This window comes from Anas platyrhynchos, chromosome 3, assembly GCF_047663525.1.
Source record: "Anas platyrhynchos isolate ZD024472 breed Pekin duck chromosome 3, IASCAAS_PekinDuck_T2T, whole genome shotgun sequence".
In the NCBI taxonomy this organism is placed as follows: domain Eukaryota; kingdom Metazoa; phylum Chordata; class Aves; order Anseriformes; family Anatidae; genus Anas; species Anas platyrhynchos.
The window spans coordinates 57,717,909-57,741,289 of NC_092589.1; the positions used below are offsets into that span (position 1 = coordinate 57,717,909).

The 23,381-nt window shown below is 39.5% G+C and overlaps 2 protein-coding genes across 2 annotated transcripts; both read right to left on the reverse strand.

Annotated features, from left to right (window-relative positions):
- Nucleotides 1-1,453: 1,453 nt before the first annotated feature.
- On the reverse strand, nucleotides 1,454-12,102 carry ZC2HC1B (zinc finger C2HC-type containing 1B). Its single transcript, XM_005027436.6, has 8 exons — nucleotides 11,584-12,102; nucleotides 10,209-10,273; nucleotides 8,290-8,409; nucleotides 7,365-7,503; nucleotides 5,449-5,573; nucleotides 4,596-4,701; nucleotides 3,802-3,880; nucleotides 1,454-1,648 (listed from the first exon to the last, which is right to left on the reverse strand). Exons 1-8 carry the CDS (start codon nucleotides 11,618-11,620, stop codon nucleotides 1,624-1,626), a joined length of 696 nt encoding a protein of 231 aa, XP_005027493.5. The 5' UTR covers nucleotides 11,621-12,102; the 3' UTR covers nucleotides 1,454-1,623.
- A 1,502-nt stretch (nucleotides 12,103-13,604) lies between these two features.
- On the reverse strand, nucleotides 13,605-22,653 carry LTV1 (LTV1 ribosome biogenesis factor). The gene is made up of 11 exons (XM_027454419.3): nucleotides 22,396-22,653; nucleotides 22,134-22,265; nucleotides 21,202-21,390; nucleotides 20,089-20,176; nucleotides 19,018-19,138; nucleotides 17,997-18,243; nucleotides 17,157-17,284; nucleotides 16,034-16,170; nucleotides 15,715-15,767; nucleotides 14,728-14,928; nucleotides 13,605-14,119 (listed from the first exon to the last, which is right to left on the reverse strand). Exons 1-11 carry the CDS (start codon nucleotides 22,396-22,398, stop codon nucleotides 14,006-14,008), a joined length of 1,413 nt encoding a protein of 470 aa, XP_027310220.3. The 5' UTR covers nucleotides 22,399-22,653; the 3' UTR covers nucleotides 13,605-14,005.
- Between the last annotated feature and the right edge of the window lie 728 nt (nucleotides 22,654-23,381).

Here is a 23,381-nt window from a genome sequence, read left to right on the forward strand (position 1 = left end):
GACCTGCAGAACAGGAAGACCTGGTCCAGGTCAGGCAATGACCTTCTGTAACATCTCTGGTTATCTTACCTCACATTGTAATAAAAATGAAAATAGTTTATGCTTGGAAATCTGTAGAAATAGTGTGATCTGTGGCAGCTAAACAGAATTACTAAAATCAAATCCTGAAAAATTGAAATCTTGGTGAATATTTGCTCTCACAAAAAGAAAAAAAAAAGTAGTATTCATTTAAACAAGAACATGGAAACATGGAAGCCACATAGACCTGTTGAAATAATGTTAAGGAGATAACACTATATTATGTGGAACAAAAGAATCAACAACCTCTGTGCACACAACTATTTCCCATCCCATATTAGAAAACATGTTCATTTCTTTTTTTTTCTTTGGTTTTATTTTTGAATTGTTCATGTCAGACTCTCCTTTTTCTTAACCAGTGGTTTGCTGTTAATTCTCAAGCATTTTTTTTTTTTACAATCAGTCTGAAATTGCTTCATATATTGATGACTGTGTGATACATTTTCTGCTAGCAGAATTTTTAACTGTTGTTGTTCAATAAAATATTTCTGCCCCTAGAATTCGGTTTTCTGCAAGACATGGGAAAGTGATCTGTGGAATCAACACCAAGAAGTTCTAAACATATACTAAATATACAGGGGGACTAAAAAAAAGACATAGAAGCACTGCTTTAATATGCTTGGGCTAACTTCATGCCCGTTGTATATTTCTAAGACAGTCTAGCTATAGGAATTGCACTGATTTCAGTGTCATCCTTTTTATAGTTACCTAATTGCTATTAGCTAGTCTTAGACTAAAGTCTCATATGTTACTGCTGTGTCCAAGTACTTTTCATCTTCATTAGCTCTATAAACATTTAATAGGAAAGAAAAATTCCTTATGGGTTTTAAGTGAAAGCCTTATTGGGAACTGTTGGGCTAAAAAAAAAAAAACACAACATACTGCATACTAAAAGTTTATGCAAGGCTGCTAATAAATGAGGTGGCCAAAAATTAGAGGGTGATGCGATCCACCATATTTCTGGCTTACTACTAAGCAATTTCTAATAGCAATTACATTTTTATTTTTTTTTTATGGGAGAGTGAGATTTGGTTTTCGGCTGAACATGAAGTGCTTTGAAGCTGATGTACAGCATATGTTCCCATATATAACTTATTTATCATTACCATTTATCATTTATTGGAAGATTCTATAAATACACAACTTCAAAATGTTCATTTATCTTGTTCAATATATTCAAACCAAAGCTTTAGGAAAAAAAATGCATGACACTGGCTCTTACTACATTTTGTTGAAACTATTGCATGAAATACTGGTAAGATCCATCCCCTTTTAGGTGATTATTTAATTAAATTTTGTCATCAACTGCAGGTGATCTCACAGGATAGCCTAATAACCCTTTTAGCCTAGGAAAAAACAAAGGAGAACAGTGAACTTCAGTTTGCTTTCTTTTTAATCGAAGGTGGCAACCATTTTGTTATTACAGCCACCTTGCAACGTATTGAGCTTTAGCACTCAAAGTGGAAGAGGAGCTGGAGGATTGCGTTGTTAAGGTCTGTAATGCTTCAGTAGAAGGCCTTAACACATCCTCGGCAAGCAGTCACTCTATCTTCTGTTGTGCATTTGCAGTCTGAAAGTAGCAGCAAGCCATATACTTGTTACTTGTATAGACACATTTAACTCCATTTTACATAAGATAATTAAACCAAAGCAATAATACATAAAAAGGTTTACTTTTAAATATTAATGGTTAATATCTTTCAAGCAAATGTAAGTATTTACTATTTTTTAAAAATGTTTGGCATTTAAGCTTTTAATGGCTACCCTACATTACTTCTTCTAGCGGTCTTCTTGCCCCTTCTCAGATGTTTGCTGCGCCTTCTCCCTCCTCCAAATAATTGCACAAAGGTTAAATTCATAACATTTTTAAGTCAGTGAAATCAACTTTATGAAACCTTTTTTTTTGTTTCCGTTAGCTTAAATACAGTCCGTGAGAATTAGACAAGTCTAAGTACTGGTTGTTTTTGTCATTGCCTTTCAGATTGAATAGTCCTTAGAGAGATTTGCACTACTCAAAGCCATTGTTTCTCATGTCTGCTTTCTCAGCTAAAAAGCACTCTTGGTTTGCACTGAAACTTAGCTCTTAGTAGCCCAGAGTGCTCTCTAAAGCACCTGGAAAAGCTCAAGTTTTGTAGAAAACACAGCAGTTTCCAGCAGCCCACAAGGTGACTCTTCATTTCCAGGCTGGGGGGAAACTGCCCACATTCATCCCCAGTGTCTCTGGCTGTGACTTCCCACCCACTGCTCCAGGGCTTGGAGCAGCAGCAACTCAGCTCTGTCCCAGACAAAATGGGACACTCAGAACCAGGTCCCTCCTTCACAACATGCCTGGGAGAACAGGAGTGGGGACTTCCCAACACTGCATCAGGCAAGTCCACGACCATGGCATCTCTGGTGTGTGTTTTCCATTGCTTGTCCCATCATGATATCCCATGCACATAGCAGCTAGCAGCCTGGACAAGTCCTTCTCTGCATTATTCCATTCCACAGCCTGCACAATTTCTAGCAAGAACATCACACCACACAGATGCTGTTTGGATGGGACAGTCACTAATAGCCATTCAGAAGAGAGAGAAGAAGGGGTTGAATGCTTGGCTAGTAACTGGCACGGGGAGGTAAAAGGTGATGTCTGAGATGTGGAAAGCAGAAAGGAACACCAGAGGGAAAGCACACAGTGCCAACGGACAGCAAGAGAAAAATATTTCACATTCTCTTTCATCAGTGCCACTAGGAAAAGAGGAGCCTTCTCCCCGAGGCTATCTAGCCAAGAGTGTAAGTGTTCAGAGACTAAACCCTGAGAATGATGGTGGTATCAACAAGTCTCTGTTGGTGGTCTGTGAACCCCTGCATGAATAACCATGAGTTACTGCACTGTCCATATAGACACTCCACATAGATGGGCCCTGCAAAGACTTCAAACTTGAGTTCTTGCAACAGAATGTTCTGTGCACATTCCTGGTCATCCCACACTCTAACAGGAGTGCCTAGGCACTCCAACAAGCTCATCTCCCAAGCTCAAAATATCTTGCCAGATACAGGGAATCCTTCTTGGCCACGTTCTCTGCCAAGATCTTGGTTTCTGCTCTGGTGGGGGTGCCAGATGCTGATCATCCGAGCCGTCCCCTTGTACAATGGGGACGCCATCTCAGGCAGGGTCTGTGAGGCCTAGTGGCTGATCTGGAGCGGCTCTGCCTGGACCAAGATGGAAACAACTCTGACTGCATGATCTAAAGAGCAGAAGCACCAAACATCATGGTTAGGGAAAGGAAACAGTGAGGAGAAGGAAGAACCTCCACACCATCATCCTGATACCATGATAATTGAAACAGATACTGGCATCTCCCTCAGACAACAGAAGCACAACAGGAGAGCACAAGACCAGCTAGAGAAGTCTGCATTGTCAAGAAACAAACCCCCTCGAGATGGCTGTTAAGGCAGAACATGGTCATTGCCTACTTGAGATGAAGCTGCTCCAAACCAAAGAACATTTCATACCAAAACAACAACTCTCAGCAGCCTACACTGGTGACACAATTTGCTCTGCAAAAGTCTTTCAGTGCAACCAACTGCTTTGATTAAGACAAAAAAAAAGTTGATAATGTAAACAGTGCACCAGAATATTGTATATACACAAAAGCAAATGAGGTAATATTATGTTATTGTGTTGAAATAACAACAACAACAAAAAAAAAATATATATATATAAATAAAAAAAATTCTTACCTGAACTCTCCTGAAGATTTTTTTCCAGGAGACACAGCCAAAGGTTTTCTGGGTTTTTGCAGTGTTCCATGAGGAGTCTCTGCAAATAATTTTGTAAAAATATTATTGGTCATAAAAAAATTCTAACATACATAAATTCAACATACACTCCAGAAAGGCAGGGGTAAATGATATCAATATACAAAGATATTGATTTGTATTGGTAATACAAAGAGCAGTATATATTATCATTCATGGATTACATTACAAATAGCCACTAAAATTACTTTATAAATCATCTTCTAAACAGACGGAATGCTGGTCATGATTACTGGTAGCAGTGAATACCAGCAAGCATATTTTGTCAATCCTGTTTAATGGGAACCATTTTAGGGATGTGGTGGTATAAATTTTAAGACTGAATCAACAAGGGAGAGTCCTATCAAATGAATGACATGCAATGATGTACATGAACATGAAATGAACGACGTGCTTCACCTAAATGAACTTAAAAGATAAAGAATATGTAATAAATCTTAACATCAACAATTAAAATTTATGGAATCATTTATGGGACAGAGGGAACTGGACAACCAGACTGCAAATTTTAGGTTTATGTTGAAACTTCTGTTTGAGAACCTCTAGTCAAAAAGCTAAGTCCCTTCTTAGAACCTACATGATACCCTCTATCTATACAATTGGTGCAACAGACCAGGATAATGACTTGTAAAGCCATTTGATATCAACAACTACCATTTGGTAGTGGTAGACTTTGTTGTAAGACAAATATAAATATGGTTGGATGAACTCCTTACCTGGACTAGGTTTCTCTGTATTGGCAGCTTCTTGTACTCTCTTCTGAAGTGATAATGCTGCAGTTGTTAAGGTTGGTTTTTTTCTCTGAGTCACTGGTTGCTTGCCCTAGTAAGAGAGTAAGATGCACAATGCACACTTAAGTCTAGCAGGAAGTATATGGAGCCCAAGAACAACTCTCTAAATCATTGATAAAGCATCAATCATTGATGAAGCAGTGCTAGGAAGGAACAGGAAAAAGTGCACCTCTCCCATTTGGAAACTGTTTTTATGCCTGAAATAGATAACAAAGTTTTCAAACATCTTTTTTATTATAATAATAATAATTATTTTTTATTTTTAAACACTATCCTCACAAAGGAAATTTTAATTACACTAAAATAGGAGCTTACTTCAAAACACTGCCAATAAGCTCCACTTTTCTAGTTCCCCAAAGGCGCCTAGCTCTTTGGCCTTGAGCTTAGTGATCAGGAAGTAAATCAGCTATACATTTGCAGGAAACAGCAAACCTGCAAACAGCAGGGAAACCTAATGAATAATAAGATATATCGATATCTTGCAAAAGCTGCCCAGATTTCCATTTCCCTGCAATTGTTATCCTAGAATCCATTCACAGAGGAGGATGAAGAAATTGTTGTCTAACATTTTCATACTATCATATTCTATCAGTTTTTATATTAGACAAAGGACTCCAGTTTCAGGTAACTCCTACCTACCTACTCCTATCTTGTCTTAAGAGTTTACCAACTTTCCTCTAACCTTAGGTTATATATTAATACAGGTCTTCAATCACCATAAAATACTTTTTGGCAAATCTGTCTCCAGGACAATGCAAGTATGAATGTGTTTGCTTACCACAGCCTGTCTGGTGGTCTTTGCAGCAAAGGCATGGCGAGCAGCTTGTTCTTCACAAAACTTGATGTGCCTTTGTGCTGCAGCCTCATTAAATCTTCTTGAGCAGTATGGACATTGAACGTAGTCTGATCATAAGAAAGGAAAAACTTATGTCACAGCTTATATACTGCAACAGAGGAATTGCCTTACTTTACTGGAGCACTCAAGATGCAGTTCGAACCTGGCTCCATCAGGTATCCCAAATTGGAAAATTAGAACTACAAGAAAAGCACCTGGGACCCTAAAAACCTTGCTTACAGTATTAATACAGCAAACAGTAATTGCTTCCAGAAAGAAATCTCTAGGGATTAATAAGAACAAATTTTACTATCTTTGATGTAGACCCCTCCCCTCAAAATCTCATAATTAAAAAGTCTGCAGGAAAAGAAATATTTAAAAATTCCTTGAATAGTCAAAAATATTTCAAGACTATTATTTAAGGGTGGTTATTAAGATTTTTATTTGTTTTCAAGAAATGCATTTCCTTTGGACACTGGCAAAATGCTGCTCAAGTTGTGCCTTCCAGACTCCAAAGAGCCAGGTTTCTGGGTGTGAAGCAGTACTGTGAAGAACACACTGCAGTGCTTTTGAGTTGCTTTTGACAGTGCTTCTGCTGAAAGTTGTTGACCTACATTTAGCACTGGTGCAGTCCTATTCAGTTCAATGAATGGTCAGTGCTCAGGGTCAGTGTCCTTTTAATTCAACACAGTTACGTTTAGCCCTTGCTTTGCACTTGTCATTCTCAAGTTATTCCTACCTGCCCAACACCTTTCACAAAAGTATCTCAGTTGTCCGTATCTTAATATTATTAGGTACAAAGTCTTTGCAAATTACTTTTCCAGATCAGCTGTGTGGGCAAAATGCTTCTGAAAACAGAGGAGGGGAGGGAGAGAGACAAGGCAGCTGTCTAACTTTGGGGTTGTGGTAGTGAGAACCAGAGCAACCCTCTGACTCCTTTCTCCAGAACTCCCCCTGCTCTTGCACAACTCCAGTTTGCTCAAAGAAGGATAAGGAAAGGGAGGGGTTTGCTCTCGGAGTCAGACAAGAAATAACAGAGTAATTAAAGAACTCAACAGTGGAAGTTCAGAGGGGAGCATGACCCCAATCAAGGAAGGAAAATGTGTCCTGCTGCTTATACTGCATTGCTGTTATCTATAAGAGGAGGAAGACTGGAGTCCTTACAGCTGGTTTTGATATCAGTTGTGAATTCCTGCTCCGTAAGGGAGCCGAGAGAGCCCTCCATCCCTCTGCCTTTATCGCTCAGGAGGGACCCCACAGAGATCCTTTCCAAGATTGCTCCCACATTTCATAAATCACTCATCATGAGAAATATTGGCTGTATATTTCTGGATCCATAATTTCTAATACAGTGAGCACTGCATAGAGACCACACCTGCTATTAGGAGTAAAATAGACTGTTTAATTCTTCTAAATGACTTTCCCTTACTGCAGTTGGGGTGGGGAGGTGATAGTGGAAAAGCTGTCTTATGGGAGTGGGGAAGCCTGTGTACACTACACGCAGTTAGATCGGTGAGGGGATACATGTTGTCTTTTGTTATATAAAGGTACAGTTAGTGCGTTTGAGTACAGGCATCCCAGCTTTATTCCTACAGCAGGAATTATCAGACCCCAGACTTGCCACCTTCATAAGCTTAAAAGGTACAATTAGTTTTCTCATCCTTTCCACCACCTCTTCATTGCTCTCCCACTCAACTTCAGCCAATACAGCTGAAAAATAGAGAGTATGGATGGAATAAATGTTCGCATTGTTTTCTGCAGGGAGGTGCAAAACTGAAGCCCAGCTGTGAACAACAAGAGCTGACTGCTTTGCTAAAATTCAGTACAAGATTAATAAATAGATAAACCAAACCACAAACCTGGATTGATACTTGGTGGGGGAGGAGGCGGAAGAGGACGGCCTTCTTGCATAGCTTTTGTGACTTCTTTGGCTGATTGAATAGCGTTAATAAAATCCTCATGCTGCTGTCTCCAGTTAGATTTCTTCACCTGCTGATTCTGTAAAGGAAATAAAGGAAGATACAAACAATATTTTCTCCCTGCAAGGGGCAGAAAAGTGTCTTACAGTGAGGGTTCTTCTTTTCCAAGAGAAAGGAGAAAATGTTGCAAACAAAAGAAACCTGATTTTTTGAAAGGCACAAGAAAGCTAAATTAGCTCTTTGCCATCCATTGACAAACCAGAAGATGGATAAAAGAATAATGTCTTCCAGCAGAAATGCTGTGTTTATAGCAAACCAAAGGGTGCTTAAAAGGGAATAGAAAAGATTCTGTGACGAGTGCCTTCCCTTCTTCCCCACTTTTCAGATTCTTCTTCCTTTAAACTTGTGTGCACTTCTATTTCTTTCCACAACTGTCTTTAAAGGATATTTTACAATGTCAGCCTGCATGGACACCAAATCAGCAATCATTTAGCATTTCAGGGTAAACATATACACATATATGTACATGTGTATTCCCTCATCATCACCATTACATGAAGAAAACCTTGAAGAGGAGTATGTCAGAGATTTGTGTAGTCTTTAAAATACATAAATGTTCCTTTCCTAGAAAAGCAAAGACACGCTCCCAGAGTAGTCACAATACCTACTACTTTGGCTTCTGAACTAAGAAATGTTTTCAAACACTAGCAGCACGGAGAGGGGGAGGAAAGGATTTGGCACTGAGTCAAGCACATATGTGAGACTCATCCACAACATCCAGGCTTTGTCCCGGGAGGAAACAATAGTTTCACTGAACGAAAGACTTCATATGGAGATAACACACACTCTTCAGTTTTAACCATACCTTTTGTGGGGGCTGCCTCTTCACAGTACCGATTTCTGTTCCCTGCAGTCTCTGTTTAAAAGAATTGAACGGCTTGCGCTTCTTGTTGAAGACTTTCTTGCATATTGGCTCATGTCTCGTCTGGGATGCAAAGAAAAATAATTGTTCGTGAGCTGAAGTCATGCTTTGTTAATGGTGCTGCTTAGACTTTAAAATTACTCGTATTCAGGGAGCTGAGGCAGTACTTCTACCGAGTTCAGTTTTACTCCTGAAGGAGTTCACCAAAACTTACAAAAATGTTCAAGTACAGCTGCAGTTTAAAAAAAAAAAAAAAAGAAATTGAACCCATTTCCAGTTTGTTCTGCTCAGTGACATGCTGGAGCAGAGCACAAATAAATATTTGCAAAGAATACCAGAATGGGACCGTGAACAGGAACTCTCATTGGACTCTCTCCCTGGCCCTGCCACACTCAGTTTTCTTTCTTTCTTGGTTAAGAGGGAGAACAGACTGCTCCTGTTCAAAGGGCTGATATTTACATTATTAGTTCTTTGAGTTTAGATAAGTATCCCAGACTCAGGGATCTTCTGGCAAACAACAGCACTGTTCATCCCATCAACACCACTAAAACAGGGACAGCCACAAGCTGAAAGGGAGCAGCTGCTTAACAGCATGCAGTAACCTGACAACTCAGAATGTCATCTGTAACTGGAAGTATACAGAAGTTTTAAATTTCATCTGCCAGTCTCTTCCCTACCTCATTTGAGTTAAACTTCTGCCTGAGCAAGGCATTTCAGTTCCAGTTCACTTGGGCCGAGAATTGCCTCTTTTTACCATATCATACCTTTCTAATTACTCATTTCCCTTTGAACCTTTCTACTCTTGTGCTTCAAGTCCTCACCATCTGTTTCTAAAAGTGCTCATAAAAAAAAAAACACAAAACAAACAAACAAAAAAAAAAACAAAAAAAAAAAAAACCAAGACGTTGCCTCCTCTGCTGGGCAAACAGGGTAGCAGATACCTGTGTCTTGCTCACAGATGAGCACACCACTCCTGTATCACCAGAGGCATTGCAGGGCTTGTACCTCAGGCTACTCATACTGACAAGAAACTTGCCCCCTTCCCCCACCCCAAAACCACAGAGAAGCTGTCTGTTAAAAGAAATTAGCCAGATTAGGCCTTGCTTCGTGCATCTAAGGTACCAGATGGGGAACTACTGGTCTGGTTCCACCTTTGCCTTGATGCTCACCGTTACTCAGTTTTGCTTTTTTTCCCCCATCCCTTTTTCTTTTTTCCTATTTTTTTTTTTTTTTTCTAATTCGGTTTTTAGTTATATCACAGAGCTGATCTGAGAGGGGGAGGGGTGAGTGCAGAGCCAGCCCTTTCAGAAAAATCCTGCAGTTGGGTTGTTTTAGGCAAATTGTGAAGCCACCCATTTAGCTTGTAATCCAGGGATCAGTGAGGTCAGTAGGAGTCTTTTCTTTCACTTCAGCAGGCTTTGGAACAGAGCCTGGTGCCTACATTATGTTGTCAAAGGGACTACTTATCAGATGGTTTATTAGTCTATTTTTCCCAGGAAGCCTGAAAAAACAAATTCTGTCTGGAAACCTGGAGCACAAAGGAAGCTCCAGGTTAGCAATTGATGTCTTACCAAGAGATAATGCAGTATTTTAAACGTGACACGAAGCCAGCAACAGTTTTTGGAAGAGCAGGTAAATTAAGATAGCGCAAGATTGCAGATGGAGTCATGATATTTTTATGAGCACTCACCTATTCTCTAATCAGTTTTACTAATGAAAGCAGCTACTGGATCATTTGCTCTTTTAAACATGTGTTCAACCTATTTCTCCACTAATCAGCCACCTCCTCCTTCCCCAGCGCTCACCACCCCCTTCAGCTAACTGCATTGATGCTCCCCTTTAAAAGAAAAGTATTGTTTTACCAGAACATCTTGTGCAAAATGTCTTCCACAGATTCTACAAGGAACCAAGTCTTGACTTCCGGCAGCTGTATGAAATTCAAACCAGCAAAGTCTCAGTTACACGGTACAGGACTGCAGTAACATCAACAGTACATTCAATGTTCAGGCTGAGCCCTTAAGGCGCTGAAACCGATTGTTTCTCGGTCAGAAAGGGACCTCTGCAGTCATGTGCCAGGGCTCCTTTTTGCACAACCACGTTATCATCTTGCTCCCACGAAACACAAGCTTTCCCTTGCTACGAGCGACAGCTTTTTGTTCTCCACATGTCTGCTCAGGCATGTCCTTCCCCAGTGGCATCACAACTGGGAGAAGGGATGATTGAAGAGGAAAATCAAGAGCAGGTCATTTGCACTCAGGTTTCTTTTTTTTCTTTTAGGAAGTCATTAAGTAACAGCAGAGTAAACATTTACCACTCCAGAAGCTACCAGGTGTCACACCGAGCGTGACACCACCTTCATTCTGAAGACAGAATGTTTCCATGAGGCACTTAACAGCATTCCAAGATGATCTTTCTTTCTAGATCAGTTTTTTTTTTTTTCTTCATGCTCTTAAATCAGTAATTTTGGGAAAACAAAAACCACAACCTAAGCTGTATGCAAAGTAGTTCTACACCTTTATGACTCTACTGCTATTTACATATTCTCTTTTCACTGCAGGAATGTTTCCTGTATTAAACAAAACCAGATAGCTCTTAGAAAAACTTGAATTTAACAAAGAACCCTTTTCACAGGATTTATAATCTAGAGGGAAAGACTTCTACATTTAAGTGTTCTTTACCTGCTTTTGCTGAAACAAAAGAAATCTTTGTATTGCTGAGCAGGAGCAGATGTGTGACTGCTTTTGTTACCTTTTCATTCATGTTACCATACTCCAAGGCTCAGAGTAAGGTTACTGCAGTGTTTCACTGATTAGAAGCGTAGATGAACAAAAGCAATTCTATGACATTTTTGACTCTACTACGTGTTTGAATTTCATTCCACTTTTGTTTTCAAGAAATCTCTGTGTGTCTATGTGTAGTCCAGACTACATTCTCTAAGTGTCTTCCTCTACCTCTCCCATTTGTTTTATCCTGCTCTCATCCCCTCAAATTTTGACTGATACAACTTACTTTTTCAAACAAACTTAGGTACAAGCAAAATATCACCGTTACCAGCAATGAGAAGTCAGGAAAAAGGACAGCCTGCTTCAAATGATCAGTGACCTTAGACATGTTCAGTAGGAGATGAGGTAAGGACTAGTAAAGAACATGTGCACCATCTTCAGTAAATGATTTTCCTTTTTAGTAAATCACAAAATTACACTCCACTTAAACCACTGAACAGCATCTGTTACTCACGTGTTCCGTTTATTTCCTTTGCTGGTGTCTGACTCATCTTAGTGTGATAGTTTTTCAAATTTACTCTTCAGCACTGCTATCAGAAGTCATGAGTGCTAGGTGGCCAGCCTTCGTTACTCAGAAGCTCAGAATTTGTAGTAGCTCAAGTTCCAGGCATCAGCAAGCGCATAATAAACAATTATGACATAGGCAGCCCCTGCTAAAGTTTGTGAAACATATGAAAACTAGCACATATATAAGCTAATTGAAAGCCCCAAACTTTTTATGTAGCAGATAATTTCTGCTTGTTTGAACTTCAGCAACTCTATAAAATGCTTAATTTTGATGTTAATACTGACACTTCAGTATTCTGAGCAGTGAGGAAGAAACTTGTAGACTTAGTTGCCTCTTTATTCCTTCTGTAAAACCACATTACTTTATCAACTATCTTCAGAAAGCTTTTTTCCCCAATATAAGCAAGTACTTTGAACGCTTTCTGTACATTAAAGGTCCCCCAAGCCCTTCTATTACCTAGTCCCTATTTAGTATTCAGAAAAAACAATATTTAAGATACTTTGAATTTAGTAGTATTTGACCTGCTCTACTGATGTGTTGGTTTCTGTGTTTCTTACCAGTAAAACAGGTAACGGCTCATCCAACAGCAGATTTCAGAAGAATTGACTAAAAATCTTGTTCATTTCATTCACATGTATGCACCAGTCACAGTAGTTCATATGCATTTTACAGAAATTTAAGATCATAACAAATCTACCATACTCGTCTTCTGCCCACCCTCAGAAAGCTTTTACAAAAATTGTGTTGGGTCACAAGTTTGTGTTTCAGTGAAACCACACTGAATGCAAGACTTGAAGAATAGTATTTCAGGAAAATCAAGGCAATGGCTATCTGCAACATATTCTTCTAAACATTTGCTGTTCATTACCCCTTGTTTGCCACACTACTTGGACTGGCTACTTGCAGCAAAGTTGCTTTCAAAAGCAACACTAAGGGTTCATAGAATCATAGAATATCCTGAGTTGGAAGGGACCCTTAAGGATCATCAAGTCCAACTCTTGACACCGCACAGGTCTACCCAAAAGTTCAGACCATGTGACTAAGCGCACAGTCCAATCTCTTCTTAAATTCAGACAGGCTCGGTGCAGTGACCACTTCCCTGGGGAGCCTGTTCCAGTGTGCAACCACTCTTTCTGTGAAGAACTTCCTCCTGATGTCAAGCCTAAACTTCCCCTGCTTCAGCTTAACCCCGTTCCCGCAGGTCCTGTTGCTAGTGTTAATGGAGAAAAGGTCTCCTGCCTCTCGACACCCCCTTACGAGGAAGTTGTAGACCGCGATGAGGTCTCCCCTCAGCCTCCTCTTCTCCAGGCTGAACAGGCCCAGTGCCCTCAGCCGTTCCTCGTACGTCTTCCCCTCCAGGCCTTTCACCATCTTCGTAGCCCTCCTCTGGACACTCTCCAACAGTTTCATGTCCTTTTTATACTGTGGTGCCCAGAACTGCACACAGTACTCGAGGTGAGGCCGCACCAGCGCAGAGTAGAGCGGGACAATCACCTCCCTTGACCTACTAGCGATGCCGTGCTTGATGCACCCCAGGATACGGTTGGCCCTCCTGGCTGCCAGGGCACACTGCTGGCTCATATTCAACTTGCTGTCTACCACGACCCCCAGATCCCTCTCTTCAAGGCTGCGCTCCAGCGTCTCATCGCCCAGTCTGTACGTGCAGCCAGGGTTTCCCCATCCCAGGTGCAGGACCCGGCACTTGCTCTTATTGAACTTCATGCGGTTGGCGATCGCCCAGCTCTCCAGGGTTGACTACTGCAATTGCAATGCTCATTGCAACAGCTTTTCAGATATCTGTTTATAAAAGGTTATTTTACCTCTTTCATTATAGTATCTAAATTATAAATAAACAACCTTAAGAAAGAACTAAGGAGTGGGTGAAAATTTCTTGATTTACAAAACTATACAATATCAAGGCACTATATTTAACCATCAGTATAGGGGAGAGAAGAGAAATGGATATATTCTGTACAAACTCAAATAATTTAATAGAAAAACCTAATCAAATCAAATCTGTAGGATTCTGCTGATGTGCTGAATACATTCAAAAATATATGAAACTTTTTGTTCAGTGACAGCTTATAAGAAAAATACAATTTTTAAATTTAAATACATTTCTAGTGTAATGGAAGTTCACAACAGTTGCCATGTCACTCATGACAAAATAGACATTACTAGCGCATTGTTTCAGGAATAAATTCATTTCAGAAATTCAGAAAGAATGACAAGACTTCTGGTTCTCGTTACAGTAATATCTGAATAACCCCCACTGTACATGACTGGCAACTCTTATCAGTTAGCAGTTCCTTTCTTGATAGGGATGCAAACTTGAAGATGTTTCCACAATGAAAGTTCCTCAGTTTCATTAAGACAGCTTCAGTCCTTGAATGTTTTGTTTCAGATTCAGCAACTCTTTTTCTTGCCTTGTTTTCTCCACTTTGAAAGCTAGCTTGTTGGCTTTCTTCTCCATTCTGCGCTCCTGTGCATATGAATGATTACAAATGTACAAAATAGAAAACATTGTAATTAATGGTTCCAGATCATGAGAGCAGCCACCACCTGGCCAATAATCTTATTTATGACGTTATTTATTGGTAGTCAGATTAATCTGTTTACCTCCAGAACTATCATCTTTAATTTGCTGAAGTTTCTAATATGCTTACAATTTCTGGTCCTAGATAAAACAACTAGTTTATCAATGTGGCCGATTAGATTTTCTATGTTTCTTTTGGAAATTTTTCATTTTCTGTGATATGAAACATTACTACCATTTTCTTTGCTTCCTTAAATAAGTGATATAAAAGGTCTCCTTCCAAAGTTACCCAGAAAATAGTGGCCACAGTAACAGACCCCAAATTTCCATATAGTAAATTAGAAAGCTATTGTTATAATTCTGCCATCTTTTTTTTTTTTTTTTTTTTTTCTTTTTTTGATCTTCTTTTGAGAAGAAGCACTAATTAGCCCTTCTGACCAGGAAATTTTGCCCAATAATTTCTAGACAAAAAACCAAAGGGGGTTTAAGGTTTGTGAGACACAATTCAGAAGGTATAACACGTTTTCATAGGGTTCATTTAAAATAGGGCATACCTTTCGCTCCTCTTTTATTGCCTGTTTCCTGGCTTTACGCTCCTCTTTACTTTCATTTTTGGAACGAGGCTGTGTTGATGCTCTTGGCAGGTCACTGTCATTAATCATTTGCATACGCTCAATCTGCTTAGCAGTGAGACCTTTCTGAGGCAAGACATGTAGAGGAATTCCAGTCTTCTGGGAAATCTTTATTGGTTTGGGCTAAAATAGAGAGTGCATATGTATTAATGATCCCCCAGTTTTCTCTGCAGGAAGCGTAGATTGCACTGCCTTATCTGCACAGGTTAAGATTAGATTCAGATTTGACAGTAATAAACATAGCATGAGGAACCTTGTATGTTCTTCCCTCAGAAAGATGTACATTAATCTCGAAGTAAGGAACCAAACACACCTGTAAGCAGAACCTGTCCCCCCGAACCTAAAAGTTTTCTCCCTTTATTTAAATATTACTGAAAATGGACTTAAGCAGGCATTTAATATTTCCTTCATAGGGTTTCAAGAAAAAGGTTTCCTTTAAAAATCACACAGCTGGAACATCAAGCTGTGCTCTACTTCTGATGGGGAGCTTCTGGAAGGCCAAAGAACATCGTTTCAAACTGTAAAATGGAAATAGAAACCTATTTTCAAGAAAATAAACTTAATATGTGGTTGTAAGAAATAAAATTGCATAAAGTTGTATCACAGAGAGTGACACAACTTACTTCCTTGTTAAGTTTCTCCTTAGCTATTAAAGGAATTCTGAACTTCTAGTGATATAATCAACCAGGTCTTAGTCAATTTCCCTCTACTGTATCTTTGATGTGTTTTATATACATATAGCCAAACCCTTCTTCAGTGAAGAGCTAATACCATAGGCCAATAACCTACCCAACCCTTTTTTCTGCTCACACCTTCTTTTAAAAAGAGACATCCACTGAGAAAGCTATCACTTCTGTCTCAAGTTTTCCCAAGCCACAATGTTACTTTGAATAAGTTTAATGATTTTACCTTTGATGGCTCCATAATAAGCTTCGGATGATTATATAAGTTTGAATATGTACCTAGGTCACACACACACAAAAAAGTAGCAATGAAAAAATTAGACAAACATATTATGAACTGTAGTACTAGTTAGACTTTGAAGGCATAAAGTTGCAAGAACTCAGTAATCTACATAAAAGCAATAGTTTTATTTAGCAAGAATTCTTGCTGTTGTGCCCCACTATTTTACTACTATTTTACCTCCAAAAATTGTTAAAAATTACAAAATCACCTATCATTTACTTTGAAATCATAAGAACAAGTAAGAGAGCTCCAAAATACTTACTCAAAATGGATTCACAATCCCACTTTTCTTTTGGTTTTTCAATAACTAGAGTTACTATTTCTTCTTTTTCTTCCTCACTTTCTTCTGCAGGAGAGTCTAAATCTTCACAGGGTTCAAGAGAATCAAATTTCACACAACTTTGAAGAATTCCAGAGAAAAACAGAAGCAAAAGAAAATAAAAAAAAGTGACAAAATTAATTTGACATTGGAAGGGAAAAAAAAAAGTTCACCTTTTCTTGAAAACACATGATTATGTAAAACCAGTCTTCCCTTAGCAAGACCCCAAGCCAAAGGCAAGCTATTCCTAATTCAACTTGCAACAAAAATAAGCATATTCAATATAAACAAAAACTTTAGGGAAGAGACTGATGACAAAGTAACTACTTCTGCATATCAAAAGCATCTGGCACAGAATATTTGTGACTGGAGAGAAGGAAGAAGATACACTTTTTAGTTTGTAAGCACTGCAGTGCTAGAGATGATTATGTACTCCACTAGTGACCAGTCATACTTTACTACAAGGGACACATTACCTTTCACTCTCAATCAGGGAGCGCAAAGCTGACATGTGAACATTTAGACATTTAGCTGTGAGATAATATCACTTGTTTTTAAGAGGAAGTGAATATACTGTGGAAATTCAGTACATCAGCATGGGGCTGCTTGGCTATGCTCCAGCTGCACAGGAATAACAGTCACCTTGGAGTTTATAATCACTTAAGTAGGTACACAGTGGAATCAGCTGCGTACCAGCAGTGAAAGAATATACTTAGCTATAGAGTCTGTTAAGTTTCACCTTATAACATAAAGTTTGTTTTTAAGTTACACTAAAAAGGGAAAGGAAGAGTGCTTTTGGACCTTACTTATACCAGATGAAATAAAATTATACAAAAGGAGCATAATGTCATATAAACCAACAAGATGTCTCCACTTAATTTTATCATCTACTAACTTCAGACTGATATTCAGTGACAAAAAAAAGGGATAATACTGAAATAAAGAGGTTTCCGTTGTGGTATGCAATCTTCAAGTCCCTGCACAGGAAATAACATACCCAAACTTTCAGCACAAATCTCCAATTACATAACTATGTATGCAGAGCAGTACACCTGGGATTACATACTTCTTTGCTTTCTCTTTGTAGTAATCATTCAAGACTTCCTGCAACCGAGCATTGTCCGTGTTAATGTAGCCTTCTAATTCCACATTATCCAAGGCTCCAATTTCATCTTCATCAAACTGTTCAAAAAACTAAAATAAAGAAGTGGATATCTTTAATTAGACCACACTCATCATTCAACTTGTTGGTAACTTAAATAATTAAATGTTTCTTTGTATTTGTCCCTTTTTCCTCTCCTCTCTCACTTGCTGAACACCTATCGAACACATCTGTTATAGGATTTCCTTCTTACTATATTTTTTCATTATGGGAGTAATAAAGTAACTGCTAGATAATATCTATTATTTGAAGATAACATGCAAGTCAGCTTCCACAAAATGTTTCTTATTTTGATTAATTATCAATTGGTACATTAAAAAGCCTGTCACTGCTCAGAAAGAAAAGTTACACCCTATTTCCACTGCTCTGACATCATTTCTTGAATGTATACTCGGCACAGTGGGGAAAATGGGTGAATGAAGTAAATCCGCATCAGAAACAAACATAGTTTACTGTGCCGAACGGAGCCTCCCAAAGAGAAGTGTAACAACAACTGTGAATGCTGATTATAGTCACCAGAATAATTTATCAACGTTAGACCTTTAACACCGCAACCTATTTAATACAAGCCACTTAGTGCACACAACATTATAAGCAGAATATTTGCAGGTAATGGCTGTTTGAGGCCCCACCTACCAAAGGCAGGAAGAATTGGCACAGGCACACAGGACACCACCTTACGAATGACCCAAAGAAGCATTAAGCACCCTTATGTTTAACAGTTACATTCCTGAGCCGCTTTACCTTCTCAAATCTGTCATCCAACAGGGTTAACTGCTCGTTCCTTCTCATTACTGAAGATGTCATAGAATATTCTGTGAAACGACTCTTGGTTTCTTCTTGCATAAAAAGAAATTCTTTTCCCTGTCCATTAACCCCATCATCTGATAAAGGACCTTCTGAATCATAATCTTCATCGTTACAACTATCCTTTTCATCACTGTCATCCTCCACATCTTCCCATTCATCGTCATCCTCAGCATCTGATCGCCTAAATGAGAAGTATGAAACAGCTTTAGAACAATACATGGACCTTTCCACAACAATGCCCAATGTTAAGTTATCTGATACAATACGTCAACTACAGATTTAAGTTTTGAGAGGCAATGATTTAAAAAACTGATTATTTTCAAGCCAGTAAAAGAAAAAAAAAAAACTAGCAATGGAAGTGTTGCCGCAGTCAGCATACTACTTTTGCCTGAAAGACAGAAATGTTTCTGGTAACTGTTAGATCACACATCTGTACATTGACAGTAAGGTTATGTTTACTTTCTACTAAATTTGTCAGAGTGGAAAAAAAATACTAGAACTAGTAAAATTTATCACTGCTCATAAAACGTTAAAGATACCAAAATAGAAACAATATGTAGCGGGGTATAATGTGAAACATTTCTAAAGGTCCTGGAAATACTAGTATTATTGATCAAGACTAACAGAAGTACTTTAAATGCGACAGATAGTGTTGTTTTTATATGCAGTTCAGGAAGCCTATGACATACAATATGTATATCATACATACATATGTAAACAACTACTCAGTGTGTGAGCTCAAGGTGCCCAGGTCTCTTAATCTTGGCTACCATATGAAATTTTGCTTTTTTAAGCTACTACCCACACAATACATGGTAATACTTAATTCCCTTGACATACATGTATTCTATTTGAAATCTGAAACCACTCTTGCTTCCTACAACATAACCACAAGAAATACCAAATAGTATCATTCCTATTCACTTGTGGCATAAGCAGTTTTACAAAGCTGCACCTTTTCTTCGGTTCATTTGCTTGTAGAACAAAATCATCTTCCAGAGTATTTTCTGGATTGTCAAAGTCAAAATCATCATCAAGAGCTGCAACAATATCAGGGTCAAAATCCAGCCGTGGTCCTAGAAAGTTAAAAAGAAAAAGATGTAAGTATATAAGTTGCTGTGATATCATGAAGTTACTTTCCTGTATGAAAAGCAACCCAACTAGACTGTTAATTTGCACTAGGAAAAGATTAAGCTTAAGAGTCAAAATAACAAAACATTTGTAGATTTGATTCAAATTGCTAGGCAAATCACCACCCTCTTGTCAATTTTCCTCATTCAGAAATGTCTTAAACTTCCAAAAATGTATTTTTAATAGAGGTTACTTACAATATTATAGAAGAAAAATTATCCAAATTAAGAGTACTGTATGACCAGTAGATAACTGGCAGTGTTGAACTGCCAACCCTAGTTGGCTCCTACCCTCTAAAATCCCTTACTTTAGGAAAGGTCAGAAAGTATTTCTCTACTGCAATTAACAGAAATGTCTCTTAGCACCCTGCTGTAAAGACAGAGAGAACGATCACAATTAAACACAAAAAAAAAATAAGATAGCTCAAAAGTGAATGTTCAGTACAAACATATATTCATAAAAAGCACGCTTTAAGCCTGTAACACTGAAATTATAATAATGAAGCAAAGGAAACACCTTTCAGAATTTAAAAAGGGGAATTTTGAGTAAAAATCCAGTTCTGCACATGCATTCAAACAGATTGAGCAATAAATCAATAGCATTATAGTTCTAACATTGCTCTATACATACGACAACTTTTCCCTGTTCATATCTGCTACATAATAGTAATAACTCATGGCTTTTTTCTCCTCTAAGCAATGCTGAAAAGCTATTACTATTGACTCAGAGAAATAGGTCTCAAATGGAAACGTAGATCTCCTATAGTTTATTCTTTATGTCTACTCATGAGTCAGTTCTAAAACAAAATTCGTAGCACTGCAATCAAAGCCGTAATTACTGAATAGTACCTAGATGGCAACTCATGCTATAGAAAGGTAAAAGACTTTCATGATACCTGAAACTGGAGCAGCTTTATTTAGCAAGCCCACATCCTCTTCAAATTCTGTGGCAAATACTGAGGAAGGCAACTTAATAGATGGAGCCTTAAAACAAAAAACAAACAAAAAAATCCATACCACAATGCACCTGTTCTCAGTTGAGCTCACTTAACAACATGCAGATAATCATGTGATCAAAAGAAACTCTGCAAGTCTTACTTAAATATTACAAGAACCACTACTTCATTGGTGTCAAATTTTCAAGTTATTGAAAATTTTTATTTAAATTTTTCAAGTTATGCAATGAAAGCTAGGTACAGCATTGGCAGTATTCGTTCTGATATAAATATTCTCTATGTACTGAGACAGCATTTTTATATCTCTGAAGATTTTTGAGGAATGGAAAGCAGAGAGAAATTTTTAATTTTCTTTAGGAGAACAATAACATACATTTGAAAATACCACTTTATCGTAAGGCTTGCTAACATGCACCTCTAAAGTAACTTTAAATCTTACACAGTGTCACCAAACCGTACCTGAAAGGTACTTCCGACTAAGAACATCACTTGGGACTAAAAGTACAGTATTTTGTTAAACCACACTCCCTCAATTAAAAGCAACTGAATGGCAACTGCATATTTTATTGCTTAAAACGACATTTCCCACTCCAACACGATCCAGTTATGCCAGCAATAGGAAGCTTCATTTATATCCTCTCTGGGTTTTGATACACTCCATTAAAAAACAAACAAACAAACAAACAACAGGTTATATTAGCAGTACCCCATATTCCTAACTCCCAGAGCATTCAAAAGCTTTAAAATTCTTCAGAACAAATGCCAACCCCAGAGCAACATAATTTGCTCAAATACCTCTGTAAGAGGTCAATACTCTATCAAGAAAAGCTTATCATGAGCACATAAGATATTTTAACACCAGGGTAGCAAAATACTGACCATCAACAGATCTTGGCTTGTCAACTTTTATTTTTACTTGTAGGAAAGTCTGACTGTGGATCAAGAGCATCCTTCACGTATAGGCCACAGTCACCATAACACCTGTTGAATACGATTGTCTACAGGATGCTACTCTCAACAGTACAAAATTATTAGTAGCGAAGTACCACTTACTGCAATTCGTTGAATTTCATCCTCTATGTGACCCTCATTCGTGATGATAATTCTGCTTTGCTGTCCACGCACAGAAGGGACAAGCTCTGAGGGACCAGAGGCTTCTTTCAGATGCTGCAAGTAGTCATAGTCATCATCGAAGAAGACTCCATACTTCCGCTGCTCTTCTCTCCTCCGCTCATCTTGACCCTCGGAATTGTAAGAAAAAATTCAATTAGTTATTCAAGTCGATTTAATACTTACCAGCAAAAAGAAGAGCAACGCATCCACTGATAATGCCATTGACGATGACCAACCAATTATGAAAAACAAAAACCAACAACCAGCCTAACTCCTCCCTGCTGAAAACAGCTTTTGGAGAAAAAAACAAAAAAAAAGCAGCAATAAAATTAGGCTTAAGATATGTACATTGAGAAGGAAGCCCCTGATTAAAACAGCACTGGTTATGTTCACTTACATGAAAAAAATGTATTAGGAGTAAGAACTAGAGTACTGTGAATTGGATCCAAATGAACTTGGAAGTGAATTTGGATCCAAGTATGCTGACTCCACAGCAGTTCTTAGTCACCTCTCTGCTCATTATCCTACTGCACTGTAAATGAGAACGTTGTAACCATCTGCTTCAGCACTTAAATAACTTCTTCTACACACAGCAAAACTAACACAGCCTGTTTTTTCCAGGCTGGGCTGGTCAACGTTTGCGGATACGAATGTATTTTAAAAAAGAAATAAAGCCACGCCAGTTACCCCTCCTTAACCCACCAGTGACTCACAACTACCAAATCCCTACCACATCTCCTTCTTTTTAATAAGCTGGACTAAACCCCATCTCCTTTCAGCCTATGGCTCTGAGCTGTCCGATGGCGCAGCACTTTTCCCCCCTGCAGCCCTTTTCGCCTGAGAGAGCCCCAGCGCCGAAGCCGGGCGGTTACTTTCTGTGCGGGCAGCAGCACTCTCTGCGGGGCGGTGTCATCCGCGGCTAGCGGGTCCCGCTGGCTCCTGTGCACCAGGTGGAACGTCACCGCCTTCTTCTTCTCGATGAACGGCCTCTTCTTCTTGTGAGGCTGCGGGAGGACAGCCGGTTAAGCGACGATAAAACACCACAGACAAGCGCGGGGCCGTTAGGGAACCGTTAGGGAACCGTTACGGAGCCGTTAGGGAGCGGCACGCGCCCCCCCCCCCCCCGGTACTCACCATGTTGGCCCGGCCCCGGCCCCCTCACGCTCACGCGGAGCCGGCCTCAGCACGGCCTCCGCTTTGGGAGCAACCACCGGCCGAGAAGGGGGAACCCGACACGGTGCCACTGCTGCAGAGGAGTCGTTTTCCCGCAAGGAACAACACCGACGAGCTTTTTCTGAACGAAGTTGATATTTAAATGGAGAGCGAGCCCCTTAAACGCATCAAGGGCACCTGGAAAATCTCCACAGACACATCTTCTCCCCGCTTCCCCCCCCCAAAAGCTAGCAAGGAGTGGTTCCGCCCGAGGGCGGGCCGCAATGGCGGAAGAGGTGGAGCGGGCCAAGGGGCCGAGCGCACGCGCAGTCGCGGGAGGGCGGGGGCGAAGGAAGGGGCCGGAGCGGGCCGATGGGGGGCGTGGCTACCCGCCAAGGGGCGGGGCTATCCGCCGAGGGGGCGTGGCTTGGCACTCAGGCCCTGCCCCCTCCGCACCCATTCGGAGCGGTGCGGAGCGGGGGGGGGGGGTGTGGTGCGGAGCTTTCATTTCATTTCGTTTCGTTTCGTTTCATCTCGTTTCGTTTCCATGTAACTTTTAATTCCGTCTCTGGAGACTGCTTCCCAGCAAGGAGCTGCTCCCTGAATGTCACTCCCATCGCACATACCCCATGTGCTTGCCGGAAGGTTCAAGAACAGAAATGTTTTCTGTAAAGATTTTCTGAACAAGTTTATTGAGGTAATTCGCTTCATTTTATATTTACTGATATTCATTCGTATATATCTATAAATCAAAGAGCTCGTCTAAGGCACTTGGAGCTGTGCACAGCAGCGTACCCCACGGTACTGTACAACCAGGCAGCACACATCTTTTTGCTTGTGAAATAAAACCACCATAAAAGAAGCACAGTCTATGTCATGTATAAAAAAAGATAGTACATATTCTGTTTTTCAGATAACATGATCGGAATATATTTGTGTGTACGCGTGTGTGTGTTTATAGGTATATA

What these genes read in the sequence shown, in the direction of transcription:
- ZC2HC1B (XM_005027436.6), bottom strand. Translation starts at nt 11,620, where the DNA reads ATGAGTCAGACACCAGCAAAGGAAATAAACGGAACAC. An exon ending in CCCACCAAGTATCAATCCAG is followed by an intron (nt 5,574 to 7,364) that starts GTTTGTGGTTTG and finishes TCTTATGATCAG; the next exon opens with ACTACGTTCAATGTCCATAC. An exon ending in AAATCTTCAGGAGAGTTCAG is followed by an intron (nt 1,649 to 3,801) that starts GTAAGAATTTTT and finishes TGCTACTTTCAG; the next exon opens with ACTGCAAATGCACAACAGAA.
- LTV1 (XM_027454419.3), bottom strand. An exon ending in TACAAAGAGAAAGCAAAGAA is followed by an intron (nt 16,171 to 17,156) that starts GTATGTAATCCC and finishes AATTCTTCAAAG; the next exon opens with TTGTGTGAAATTTGATTCTC. An exon ending in TTATTATGGAGCCATCAAAG is followed by an intron (nt 14,929 to 15,714) that starts GTAAAATCATTA and finishes TCTCTATTTTAG; the next exon opens with CCCAAACCAATAAAGATTTC.